Source organism: Paralichthys olivaceus, chromosome 1, assembly GCF_024713975.1.
Source record: "Paralichthys olivaceus isolate ysfri-2021 chromosome 1, ASM2471397v2, whole genome shotgun sequence".
Taxonomy (NCBI): Eukaryota; Metazoa; Chordata; class Actinopteri; order Pleuronectiformes; family Paralichthyidae; genus Paralichthys; species Paralichthys olivaceus.
This window is the reverse complement of record NC_091093.1, coordinates 3532925-3545362: the sequence shown is the minus strand read 5'-3', so window position 1 is coordinate 3545362 and position 12438 is coordinate 3532925. Positions and strand designations below refer to the sequence as shown.

The following is a 12438-nucleotide window of genomic DNA, read 5'->3' as shown; positions in this document are numbered from 1 at the left end:
GGGAGTTGCCAAATTAGTCTAATGGAAGGCATCTATGGTAAAAGCAAGTAAACACTAAATACATTTGTTGAATGTTTCTAAAGGAACAGTGGTTTTCAATCAGTAAAGCAGGCTTCTGTTGTGTTCTATGTATAAAGTGTTCTATGTGGAGTGTATTCATGTTCGTCTGCCTACCTGCCCGTGCAGCAGCATACAGTGGCAGTCCAGTGACAACAGCAAACTCATCGCTTTGGATGGCACAGTCCTTGGCATCAGCCTCATAGCTGAGGACCAGCAACCGGACCACATCCAGGTGACCCTGCTGGCAAGATGTGGCCAGCATCCAGTTCAGTAAGTCTCTTCTTAGACATGGACCTGAGAGGGAGCCAGACACTTCCCATAATTCAAACCCTTTTTATTAGAGCCTCTCAGCCTGGTTCACACCCACCCATGCAGTTTGTATTGCAATTGTTTTTGAGACATTTGTCATCTCCGATTTCAGGTCAACCCTGGTAACATCAGAGCTGACTTCTCAGACTTGTCACAGCTCATCTAGAGTTACAGTTTTTCACAGGCTGAAAAGTACCAACAGAACATTAAAAAAAACATTTTAACAAAATTAAAGGCCAGCCCTGTCTCATATTTTGTGAATGTTGAGCCATCGCTCTCCCTCATACCTGGTATAGAATCCAGCAGCTCTTTGACCAGGCTGGTGTGGCCGCAGTAAGCTGCCAGGATGGCTGGGTTGCTGTTGGATGGCTCCTGGGGTACACTGATACGAGCTTCTTTTAGCAGGTAACGCACGCTCTCTAGATCACCATGCTGAGTGGCCGCACACAGGAGATGTACCTATAACACACAAAATGATAAAATTGGTTACGAATAAGAATATGCAGGATTCACAAGGGAATCCTAAAACTAGCTTCAATTTGGCCCAGGTCAACAGTGATTGTAAATAAACCAATTTATGTTACTGCTTATAATGCAATAATAATGCATAAAGTGTCTTTCTGTTATTTTATTGTGAAATATTTGCTCATTTTAAGGTCAGACAATCTTATATTATTATAATCTTATATTATATTTTGAAAGTGAAGATCCGGTAGAGACTTCCTGTTAAGAACAATATGTACCTTCACAAAGAAAAGAAATGATAAAAGCAGTAAAACTGAGGAAGAAAAGGGAAAGATTAATGTTTTAGCAACTCTCCCAAGAGGCACAAGGTTAGTATTTGTTGTAAAAGAGTAATGCTAAGATGAAGTTTTGTGTGTAGTGGTAGTAATTTGTTTTCATTACTTGTCTAATTGAATGAATATTAGGCTAATTTAACCTAGCTCTGGGCTATGGAAACCCAATGTAACTGTGAAGAAAGACAGCAAACATGCCGAATACTCTCTTACGGTGTTGTTTTGGGGAGCTTCAATAAACCTGAAAAACATCAGTTAATGTTTCCCCCATCTTTCTGGGGAAATGCTACAGTGATTCTGTCACGGTATAGTTCAGATGTGTTTATATTGTTATCATAAATTTCTCTTACAATTGTTCGCATGGTGAGTTCTTACGAACATGCCACGTCAGATACAACAAACCCTTCTATTCAGAGACAAGTGTGTAAGCCTACTCACATATTCTACCATGACTGACAACGACTCTTCTCAGTGTCATTGCTGCTCCCTTCATTTCTATCAGACATTCTCTTATGTATAAATACTTGTAAACATTGACACACCTTTCCGTTATGTTAAAAACGGTTACTTCTAATCAGTTTTGTAAATACTGTAAATTAGTTGATGTGTTCAGCTACATGGTCGCGGTCGAGCCTGTGATAGTTTCTCTCGTACTCAAATGAGTTTGGACTAAAAAATGCTGACTGAGCCTCACCCTAGTCTAGACTCATACAAACACTCAGAGCATGAGGAAATGGTAAACAAATCTGTTTGTACAAATGGTTCTTGCATGAGGTCTAATGTTTTTCCCCCAACATATTATCACTGTACAGCAATCCCTGCACACACATTACTGAGAAAAAATGTATTACAATAGAGATGTTCTGCACGCATAGTCTACAAGGGAACTACAAAAGGGAACAGAAGTCCGTTGACAATACTCAAAACACACTGCAACACACAAAGTACATTAAGCTCACTCTGGTCCACACACTCTCACACAGTGGCTGCATCTAAAGACCATTTTACAGTGGAAAGAAAACTGAAAACACAAATTTTATATTTTCTTTTTCTGAGCCTTAATGAAAGGTTTTATACTTGAATGGAAAAAGACATGATATAAATGGTTAAGACTGAAATAGTCCTCATTAGAGCACTGGGTCGCACGTGTGGGCGGCCGGTTGTTTAGGCTGAACAGAGGTAAGCTTTCATGCTTCTTCCTTTAACAGAGAGGTGGCCTTCACACCACTGTTCAAAACTCAGGTATTATTTCACAATTAAAAATAACTAAGAAATAACTATACATTCATGACTTTCCCCAGAAAAAAATTCAGGTTCTGTACAAAAGCAAGACATCAAAATGGAAAATATTGCTGTATGGAAAAACTGAAGACACAATTAAGACAATGAAATCAATCAATCATTCGCATCATTGCGTTAGATGATGATGTGCAGCAGATATCAGTCCTCACTCTGCTGGCCTCAACATGAAAACATTTCATTTCAAAGATTTGACTTTGTCTGGAAACGCTGTCTTCATATCAGACTATATAACTGTTTAGATAGTTTTATCCTTATGCTTCATTACATTCAAACATGTTTTTATTTGTATCTATATTGTATGTAAAGCTACATTTCTTGTATGAAAGGTGCTACACAAATATATAATTAAAATTATTATAAACATGTTTTATTATTATGTTGAGTTACATGTGATTGTTGTAAATTAATGGTTTGTATGTATGCAACACTTTTATCCTTCAAAAACGTCTCTCTCTCTCTCTCTCTCTCACTCTCTTTATACGAGAGCTAAGTTTTATTTACTCATAGCAGATCAGTTGGGTGCGGGTATTAAAAAACCTGCTCACCACCAGTATATTAAAGTAACCACAGTGGTGACTACAGCCCAGCCACCACATGTCAAGTGTATTTTGAGTGTACTCACCCCATTGATCTGGGGCGTCCCTGCACTGCACTCCATGCAGCAGGCCGTCTGGATCAGCTCTCTGGCAGCCATCTCCTCTCCTTCTTTGTACGCTGCCAGGATGTTCTCCAGCGTGAGAGAAGGAGCGAGGGCAGAGCGCCCCCCCACAGCATCCACCAACGATGCCTTGGCTCCCATTTCCTCCCCAGGGCCTGACAGCAGAGAGAATAGAATAGAGAATAGAAAGAATACTTATGAGGAGGACTGGGATCATATGGTGGTGTAGTGCAGGTTGAACACATTGTATTACTGTAGGCCTGTTAGCAGCAAACACCCAGAACTAGGTCATCTTATTAACGCTGTCCCAGCTGAGTGGATTAGTGCCCAATGTTCAAGAGTACTAAAAGGTAGAGCAGCACTTGACACTCAACTCAAAAAGACATCAAGATTTAAAGGCAAATACTAATACTCTTAATCTCCTGTGACTAATGAGAGAAAAGAGTTTTGAGGCTTTCCATTCAAAATACTTTGGGATGGTTTTTATTATCTTACAACTGGATGATAGATTTGTTGCCTGGTGTTTTCCAATGCCATCGGAAGGTCTGACCCATAGGTCTGACCACAGTTTCCAGGGAAAATAACCACAAATCATTAAATTGTCATAAAAATCAGAACAGGCTACCATCTTCATAAACTGCATTCACCACAATAACACATGGGCAGTGCAGGGAGGATGATATCTTTGATCAAAGCACGAGAATTGATTTCATGACACCATGAATATTGATTTTCATGCACAACTAATGACTCATTCAAATGATAGCAACATTAAAAAGCTAGAAATACAGTTATGCACACTGCAGTGCAATATTAAATGTGTTCCACATTGTTAGAATGTTCAAGTTTGAAATGTTTTGACTATTAAGCACAGTTGAATTACCAATTGATGAAGTCCACGATGATTATAACTTTACAATTATAAGAGGAATGCAGACCAACGAGATAATAATACATTGATAATGTCTCTGTAGAGACACTGGCCTGATGATGATAGTATATTTCTTTTATAATAGACTTTGTCAGACAAGATGACAGGCTTTCATCACACTTATGACTCTGGTGTCGTGTTTGAGTCAACAAAAGTAGAAAAGATTGATGGAAAGACAGTCACAGTCCCACTGAATTAGCTTACTACACTCCTCTCCTTAAAACCCAATCTTTGTTCCTCAAATGAAATGATCAAATTATTTTATGTAAATGTATTCAAGGCTCTGTCATTAGTGGAGGGTGTTACAGTAGACGATCAATTACCTATTTGTTACAACAGGCAGTAGTGTAGTATTATCTATTAGCATCTATCAACAACAGGATGTTGCTACAAGGGCTGTCAGATGTGATACAGCAAGTGTATGGATCAATCACTCATTTACAACTCTGACACTTGATGCAGAGCACAGCCTCGGGCATCAGTGCACTTCTTCAGGTTGTATTAGTCCTGTGCAAACATGAATCACGACAGGTGTATTCTAGTTTTCAACTGTAAGAGGTGTGAATGTTCACGCACAAAAAAGCCTGTTGGTTTAGAACTGGCTTTTGGAAATTGCTGGTTAACAGCGTGGCTCTTTTTCAGGGCTATTTTTCACAACATACACACATAGATTTGTAAATACAGTCTCTGCTTCTACATAATTGTATGGTTGTTCACTTCACCAGCAAACACTTGTGTTTCCTCTTTTAGCTTTGTCTGAGCTGCATGTGCCTGCTTGCTGCAGACCAGTGAGTTTATTTGATGAATAATTAATACAAAGAGAGTCTAACTGGCCTGCTGAGGTTGCATGAGCAAGGCTGAGACATGGAAACCATTAGACCCACACGTGCCTCCCATCCACCATCAATACTCCTTTCACAGCTTTCCCCGGCCTGTCTGAGAAAGCTGAAATAACCTTGGGAGAGATGAGGCTGCCAACATCTCCTCCACTACTGAACTATCCTTTACACTTGTCCATTTGATTTAGAGATCAAAAGAAACGTACGACTTCTGCTAAGTGAACAAACAAAATGGTTGACTGAAAATCTGTGCGTTAAGCAGTGGATGTGATTAAAGAGGGGCAGAGGAAAGAGGAGGAGGAGACTATCTTTGGAGACAAATGAGAGGGACTTGAGGCAGAAATCAAACTAAGGAACCTGTGACAGAAAACTAATAAACCAGCTAAGTGTGTAACAATCATGACACCCACTCATTTTATATAACATAACATGAGACCAGGGATTGACATGGCACTATAAAGTGAGGTGACACACCTGAGGGAATGAATGTGAAGGAGAGTGAAATCATTTTTTCATTCAGTCTTTTATTTTAGAGTAGAACTAACTAAAGAAACTTTGATGGATTCAACGTGAACACACTCAGATCCGATAGCGTTCCGATCACGCCAGACCACATTCGAAGGGGGCCTGGGCCACATGTGTTGACATTCTTTACACAGTGTGAACGTAGAAACGTCCTGGGCCACATACGAAGGACCTCTTTCTCAGCTGATGTCCTCTAACACGCAGCAGTTTCACCATGAATTGAATTTATATTTTCTCTTCTCGTTGATTTGTGCACCGTCACAATATCAACACTGACTACCATGATCAACACTTTCCTTAAATTGGTGAAATCTTTCTTCACAGAGATTAATTCAGCTCCTCTCTTTTGTGCGGACACACAGACACACACAGGCACACAGAGACACACACACAGACCTGATGCACTTGTGTACTCAGACAACATAACTTGGCCTTTGTGAACAGAAAGGATCAACATGTTTATTGTGCATTTAGAGTGGGGAAGTGAGATCCAAATGCCACATGTTAATACTAGGTGTGAATGCACGCACCCAGTGTCAATAAAGATTCAGACGATACTAACTCAACTTTAGGTCCGCTTTTTCACCTTACAGAATCTCTGTATATTTATATTTACTTTTTGGACGTTAATATCAGGGCTCAGTATGAAATACTCAAGTCATGGTCTCAAATATTTTGATTGCTTGATGCACAAATACAGAAAAATCCCATCGAAATTTCTCTGAGGTGACGTCTTCAGAGACGTCTTTTTTTTCAACCAACTGTCTAGAATCCAAATAGTCACTTGGCTATCATGTTAGCAGTTGATAAATACGAGTCTAACATATAAGGATTCAGAAGAAACATATGTTTGACACATCTGCTAAAATAATTCAGCAATACCTTGATTAACAAAAGCACATTTTCTTTCAATTGGCAAATTGATTAATTTACAAATCATTGAATCTATTCATGCCGCCAGATTGGCTACATCACACCTGTAGCTGGTTTGGCTCCCATTTTATCAGATAGGCCTACCAGTCAAACCTTTGCATACAACTGTTCAGTACATGCCAGGACCATTTTTGTCAATAGTGCCTCTTCACTCTCATCTCATGTTTCCAGCAGTTAATCTTCCCTGTCAACGATCCAATGGAAGCAAAGTGCTACAAAAATGTTTTGAGAAAAGCAGCTGAGAAAAACTGCAGCAAGGATTATGGAGCCTAAGCAGCTTAAGGGGCTGTTTAACCAGCTAACACAATATTTCATTCAGGGTTTTCAATTAATACTTGTAGATCTCCACACTTATCTATATGCTGATTCAGATGCATTTCTATTTGAAAAAAACATTCTTGTAAATGGAATAACCATTGGAGCAGGGATTCATTAGAGTCGGTGTAAAGCTTTGAGTAGAAATTAAAACTAGATCCTCTCAACACCAAACATTCACACAACTTTTACTTTCATTGTCTCTGCGCTGGACCACAAGAAGGAACTAGTTTTACCATCCACCATGGAAAGTATTCATGGACAAAACACACACTAGAGGGAACGTCACTTACATGAGCTTTACACAACCACTGGACAACTGATATATTAAAATTGAACCTTTGAAATGAGACTTTTTCATCAGGAGACTCAGCATCGTAATGGTCCCAACAACCACACACAGGCTTCTTCTTTCTATGCAGTGTTGCAGTTAAGAAGTGACCTCTTACACTATGTGGCTCTGTAAACAGATTGTTTGTGCTTCACATACATTTTATGTGTTAAGATTTTCATAATTCTGCCATTAAATGTATTTATTTCTTGTAATTATCGCTCAATACAACAGCTCTCGTTCGTGCTAAAGCAATGCTGCTGCTTGCTCACATGAAAGTGATTCCACTGGTGAACCACTTTTATTTCGCACGAATTTCCTCATAGTACACTCTGGCAGCTCAAACCAGCTGACTAGTTGATCCAACGCCAGCGAGGTGTGTTTGAATGGAGGAAACAAATATATCTTTGTCAACACACCACCACTGCTTCAAGTCATTTGAAAATGTAAAGCTTCTCTCTCCTTCATGCTCCAGCCCAATCACATACTGTTGGAAGTTGGGTGGATAGTAGCTGCTGAACCATTTGATACAGGTTGAAATATTGCCTGAAGCAACCACTCCCACAACAGGAGTACTGGCATCAGTGTCACAAAATAAAATCTATCTAATGCAAAGGTAGTGAATAAAATGTGTGCCCACCCCCTGGTATTGTGTCTGTAGCCTGGTCAGTGAACAGGTTCCAGTCTCTGTCATATCCCTCTGAAATGTTATATTTCTTCTTTAGGTCACTGAAAAGCCTCTAAAGCAACATTCGCTCAGCAAGAACATATCCCACTAAAATCCCCCACAGAGTAACTCACCCACATGTACAGTATATGATTGAGATGCATTCAGAGGATGGTATTATTATTATTATAAACAGCCACGTCATCAGATCTATGACATCTTCAGAGCACACTGGCTGATCCAGATATTATAACCACAACCTGGTACCACAGAGCAGATTAGAGGCTCAGTACGTCCTACATGTGCAGCATATAAACAAGGCTCCATAACCATTTAGCTCTGCCCCTCTGCTTCTCTCTCCTACTAACCTGCTCATAGCGAAGCAGCTAATCCTGCTCTTCCTCGTGCCACCATTGCATAGACAGTCGACAGTTCTCGTTTCATGGTTTCCCTTCAACCGCTGCGTGACTGCTACTCAGCATCCTCACCCATCCTGGTTTATGTTCCCTGGATGTAATCTCCCCTCTCTCCCTCTCCCACTGACAAGCTAAGGAGAGCGGGAGGATGGGGAGTCAGACGTACTGAAACAGGAGGAGAAGGGGGGGGGTAGGGAGCGGGGAATGATGCTCCTTTGTTTAAGAGCGACACCAGCCACTGAGCTTCCTGTCTCTCTCCCCCCGTCAATGTGGAGCTCTACTGCAGACTCACACTATATCCAATGGATCACAACTTGCAAAGGGTCCAAAAAGTTGTTACCAAAAAGCAAAAATCCCCCAAACAATCAGTTTCCAACAATTTCAACAGGGTAAGGAAGAAATATTAATGAAGTTTCAAACAATCGACCAAGCTGCAAGACATTTATCTGCAATTTTGTTTGATAAATGATACTTATTATATTATAATATCAACAAAATGTCAATATTATTATTTATCCCTAAATTGCCATGTTCTTTCTCTTCTCTTTGTTTTTCAAATTTAAGTTAGAATTCCCCCTTTCACTATTTGTCTATGTGCAAGGTACCATTTCTTCTCTCTCACCCTCCCAGATCATGACTACAATAGACACAAACCTGCATACACCAGTTTTGGCGTAAAAGATTTTTAGACTTTCTCTGTTTCTATCTACACAGTTTGCAGAGAATTGAGTAAGACCATAGCGTGCAACATAAAACTATCAGCCTTTGAAAAAGAATGGCTTGCTCAATTTCTGTGGATCGGATATGACAACATATAGGTAACAAAAAAGGTATCACCAAAATGTATTACTGGGGTGCCAAAAGGCATGGTGGAAGATTTTGGTTGTGCCTAAATTCATAAATGTACTAGCACACTTGCATAAAAGTTAGGCAGAGCAGTGCAACCAATTGCAAAATGTTAGTGTGAACCCCTGTGATGTAACATGCTTTGCTCTAAACACTTTCGAAACTGAAGCTCATTTCTCTCACTCAACAAGAAAAGGGGCAGTGGGATATAGGAAGAAAAGAAAGGAAGAGAAGAGAGGCATTACAAGTGTTCAGTTGTTAAGATGTGTTGAAATTGTTAGAACATTGGCTGAGTTGAAAATTGAATGTTTTTTAAAATTAAGGGCTTTATTTAAGATGTGTGTTTTTCAAAAAGCTTTCTGTAATGTATTTTATTTTTTACTTAACATGAAAAAAGAACATTTATTTTTATAAGAGTCTTTGATTTTAATCCCTCTAGTTTAATGTGAAAATTGACAATAAATATTGTCAAAATATGACTGCATCACACTTTATTTGATTTGATGGTCAGTTTTTGACAACATCCAGACATTGACACAGCTGATATATCAATTTATGTTGCATTTAATCACAATACAGATAGTAGGATGTTCATGACCTTCTCTTAAGCATATTTCCTCTTTTTTGACCCCTCTGAATTTTAATTGAACACTCGTGTATGTTTTTTTAATACTGACCAGTGAACGTGGCGACCGGCTGGTAATACATTGTGCAGGAGCTCTGAGTTGATAAGCAATATAAGCAATGTAAGATAGCTGCAGATGAGGACATTAAAAGAAGAAGTCACAGCAAATCCGAACAGCTTCTCTTTTGATGGGAAAAAATACTCATACATGCTACATCTCCCGCTTTAATCCGTCCTCATCTTTTAACTCTGTTGTCATTGAACACATAACTGTACCACAATGTTACTGAGACTAAAAAAAACATTCTCTGTATGTTCAGTGAGTACTGTTTAAAGCTCACATACAGTGAAAAGGCAGGTTTGTGGTTCTCAGCAATCACAGTTTCAGTTCTGTTTTTGCTATATTTATGCAGCACTGCAGACTCTCCACACATCCATTCATTTCAGCTTACAGTCATAATCGTCATGAACCCTCCTGATGCCTCTAACACCACATCAGCCAAAGCCAGGCTGTGTGCAGTGACAGAATTTAGAGAGGGATGGATGAGAAACAGGCAGATTACTCACTGCTTTGTGGCTCCATGCTGCTGGGAGTGTCTCCAGAGTCCTGGGGAAGTCCAACAGTCCAGTAGGACATTCCTCCTGCAGTCACTGATGAACTACTATCAGAGCAGAGGCATGGATTCAGCTATCACCCTGCAGTGACAGACAGAAATCACAACCCCCTGAGGTAAAACTGAACATGACATGTTTCATACAGGAAGGATTTAGAGCAGAGCTGTTTTGGATGTTCTGGATTCCATAAGGTTGTGTATGCAATTGTACTGTGCTATGTTTTAGGTAAGACATACAAAAACACACACACAAACACACTTTTAATTATTTTATAAAAAATATAGAATTTGTATATAGTTAAATTAGTGCACTGCCTGTTTGGATTGGGCTGTTTACTGCGATAATGCTGGTTGCAGTTTTTTTTTTTTGTGAAACTGTAAAAGTGACCTGCAGTAATTGAGCCACAGCAGGTAAAGACCGGCTGCTGGACTCAGTCCTCAGAAGCCTGAAGCTGCACCACAGCTGCTGCACAAAGAGCTGCTCAGTGAAACTTGATGAACTTCAGAATAACTTGTTGCTGTTGCAGTGAATGACAACATCACTATTGTCCATAGCAGCCACTGCCACAGAGCATTGGTTGCCTGTTTAAAACAGGTGTCAACTAATGTTAAATGTACTGAACTTCCTAATCCCACCCATACAGAGAGACAGTCAGACATTTCTGGTTATATTTAATGTTGTCTTACTTTATTTTATTATATATATACATATATGATCTAATTAAAATTAGTGTTTCATTTAATTCTATTTTCAAATCTGAGTAAAATCTACAGATAAACTCTCCAACATTAATAAAAAGAGAGCAAGAGAACTACAATTGTTGTATCTGTTTTCAAAAATCCAGCAGATCTAAATCCAACCCCTTTCCAAGTAGCAAAGGATTCCTGGAAAAAAAAAAAAGTGGGTTTCCGTCTTTCAACTGGAATTGTTTTCCATTATGCTTGTTTAAACCACCAATATGTCACTCATTGAACCGGCGTCATTCACAGTGCATTAAAGTGCTTAACATGATCATGTAGGTGCACTATGAAATCTACTCTGAACCAGAGAGGAGATTGAAAACTCCTTACAGGAGACATTCAACATGAGCAGGCCTTACAAAGTTCTTCTTTCTATGGAGCCAGAGCAGTGACACTAAAAGTTGGCACTGAAATCAAAAGCTGAACCAACAATAAAATATTGGCACTGAAATACTGGGGCTGAAAAAAAATACATTGGCACTGAAACAAGTTTCGGCACTGAAAAAAAGGTATCACTGAATAACAAAACACAAACATTTAAATGACAGTACATTTGAATTTGACCAGTAATATTTCTGTGAATCAGTATTTCCAGTTTATACTGTCAATATAACAGCCACTTATCTTTCCAGAAATAAAAACCTTTTTTCTTTATGGCTGAAACACATTAGACCTTCATCACAAGCTCTGGACACACTCTCTATTCACTTTTCTCTTGCAAACATACATCATCTCTCCCTCTCTTCCATCCTGTGTCATGAGGTGGGCTTTACAAACCACTGAGATGATGTCTATGCACCCCCCCCCGTCTTTCCCCCACTGCTACTAGATGCTGCAAAAAGAACAAGTTTGGAGCCTGTTGGAAAAGTTGAGCTGTTTTAAAAAAACCACTGCCATTTGAAATCAGTGACTTCCTCTGTGTGAAATCAAAAAGAGAAAGTTGGACCCCTTCATTACAACACAAATCACGGTTGTTATGAACGCCCACTGGTGTGATCCCTTCAATCGCATCCTCTCGTCCCGACTCATGACACCGCGAGCTGTCACAGTTTGCACCAGACGACATGTGGCGGTGAACTCACCGCATGCTCGCAGCTCCAGACGGCTTCAGCGCAGTGAACTTCTCACAGGCGGAGATGACACGGATCGGTGTTTGACATCAACATCGGACTGAACTTCCTGATTCCACGATGCAAACTTTCCAATCCAACACACACACACACACGCGCGCGCTGTGTCAGGGCAGACGAGTCCGAGCGGGACGAACGACTCTTTCCTGCCCGTGTCGTCGGAGACTTTGATTAAACCGAGTTTCCTCCGTGTGCCCGGGGACGCCCTCCTGTCGACCGGTGTTCACGCTGCGCTCGCGCTCCTGGGCTTCCCGCAGCTGCTCGTGTTGACTGCGGACATTATTCACCGCATCCAAAATCACAGCTCATTGGTGGAAAGCTCCGCAACGCAACTGCAGCGGACCCTCCGCCCCTCCTCGGTGCGAGCGAGCACCCGCCCCCCGACCGTACCTCTGATTG

General features: G+C 40.2%; 1 protein-coding gene across 3 annotated transcripts in view; it reads right to left on the bottom strand.

The window, feature by feature from the left end:
* lrrk1 (leucine-rich repeat kinase 1) overlaps positions 1-12375 on the bottom strand; it is a 56110-nt gene extending 43735 nt beyond the window's left edge. The window contains exons 1-5 of one of the 3 annotated variants that reach the window (XM_069528393.1): positions 11992-12375; positions 10122-10216; positions 3091-3281; positions 657-828; positions 175-354 (exon numbers count right to left, since the gene is read on the bottom strand). In XM_069528393.1, coding sequence (XP_069384494.1) covers positions 175-354; positions 657-828; positions 3091-3281; positions 10122-10216; positions 11992-11996 — 643 coding nt within the window. In that variant the 5' untranslated portion in view covers positions 11997-12375. Of the gene's footprint in view, positions 1-174; positions 355-656; positions 829-3090; positions 3282-8035; positions 8176-10121; positions 10251-11991 lie in introns of those variants that run through there. The other 2 variants (XM_069528444.1, XM_069528503.1) reach the window with 2 other exon arrangements.
* Between the last annotated feature and the right edge of the window lie 63 nt (positions 12376-12438).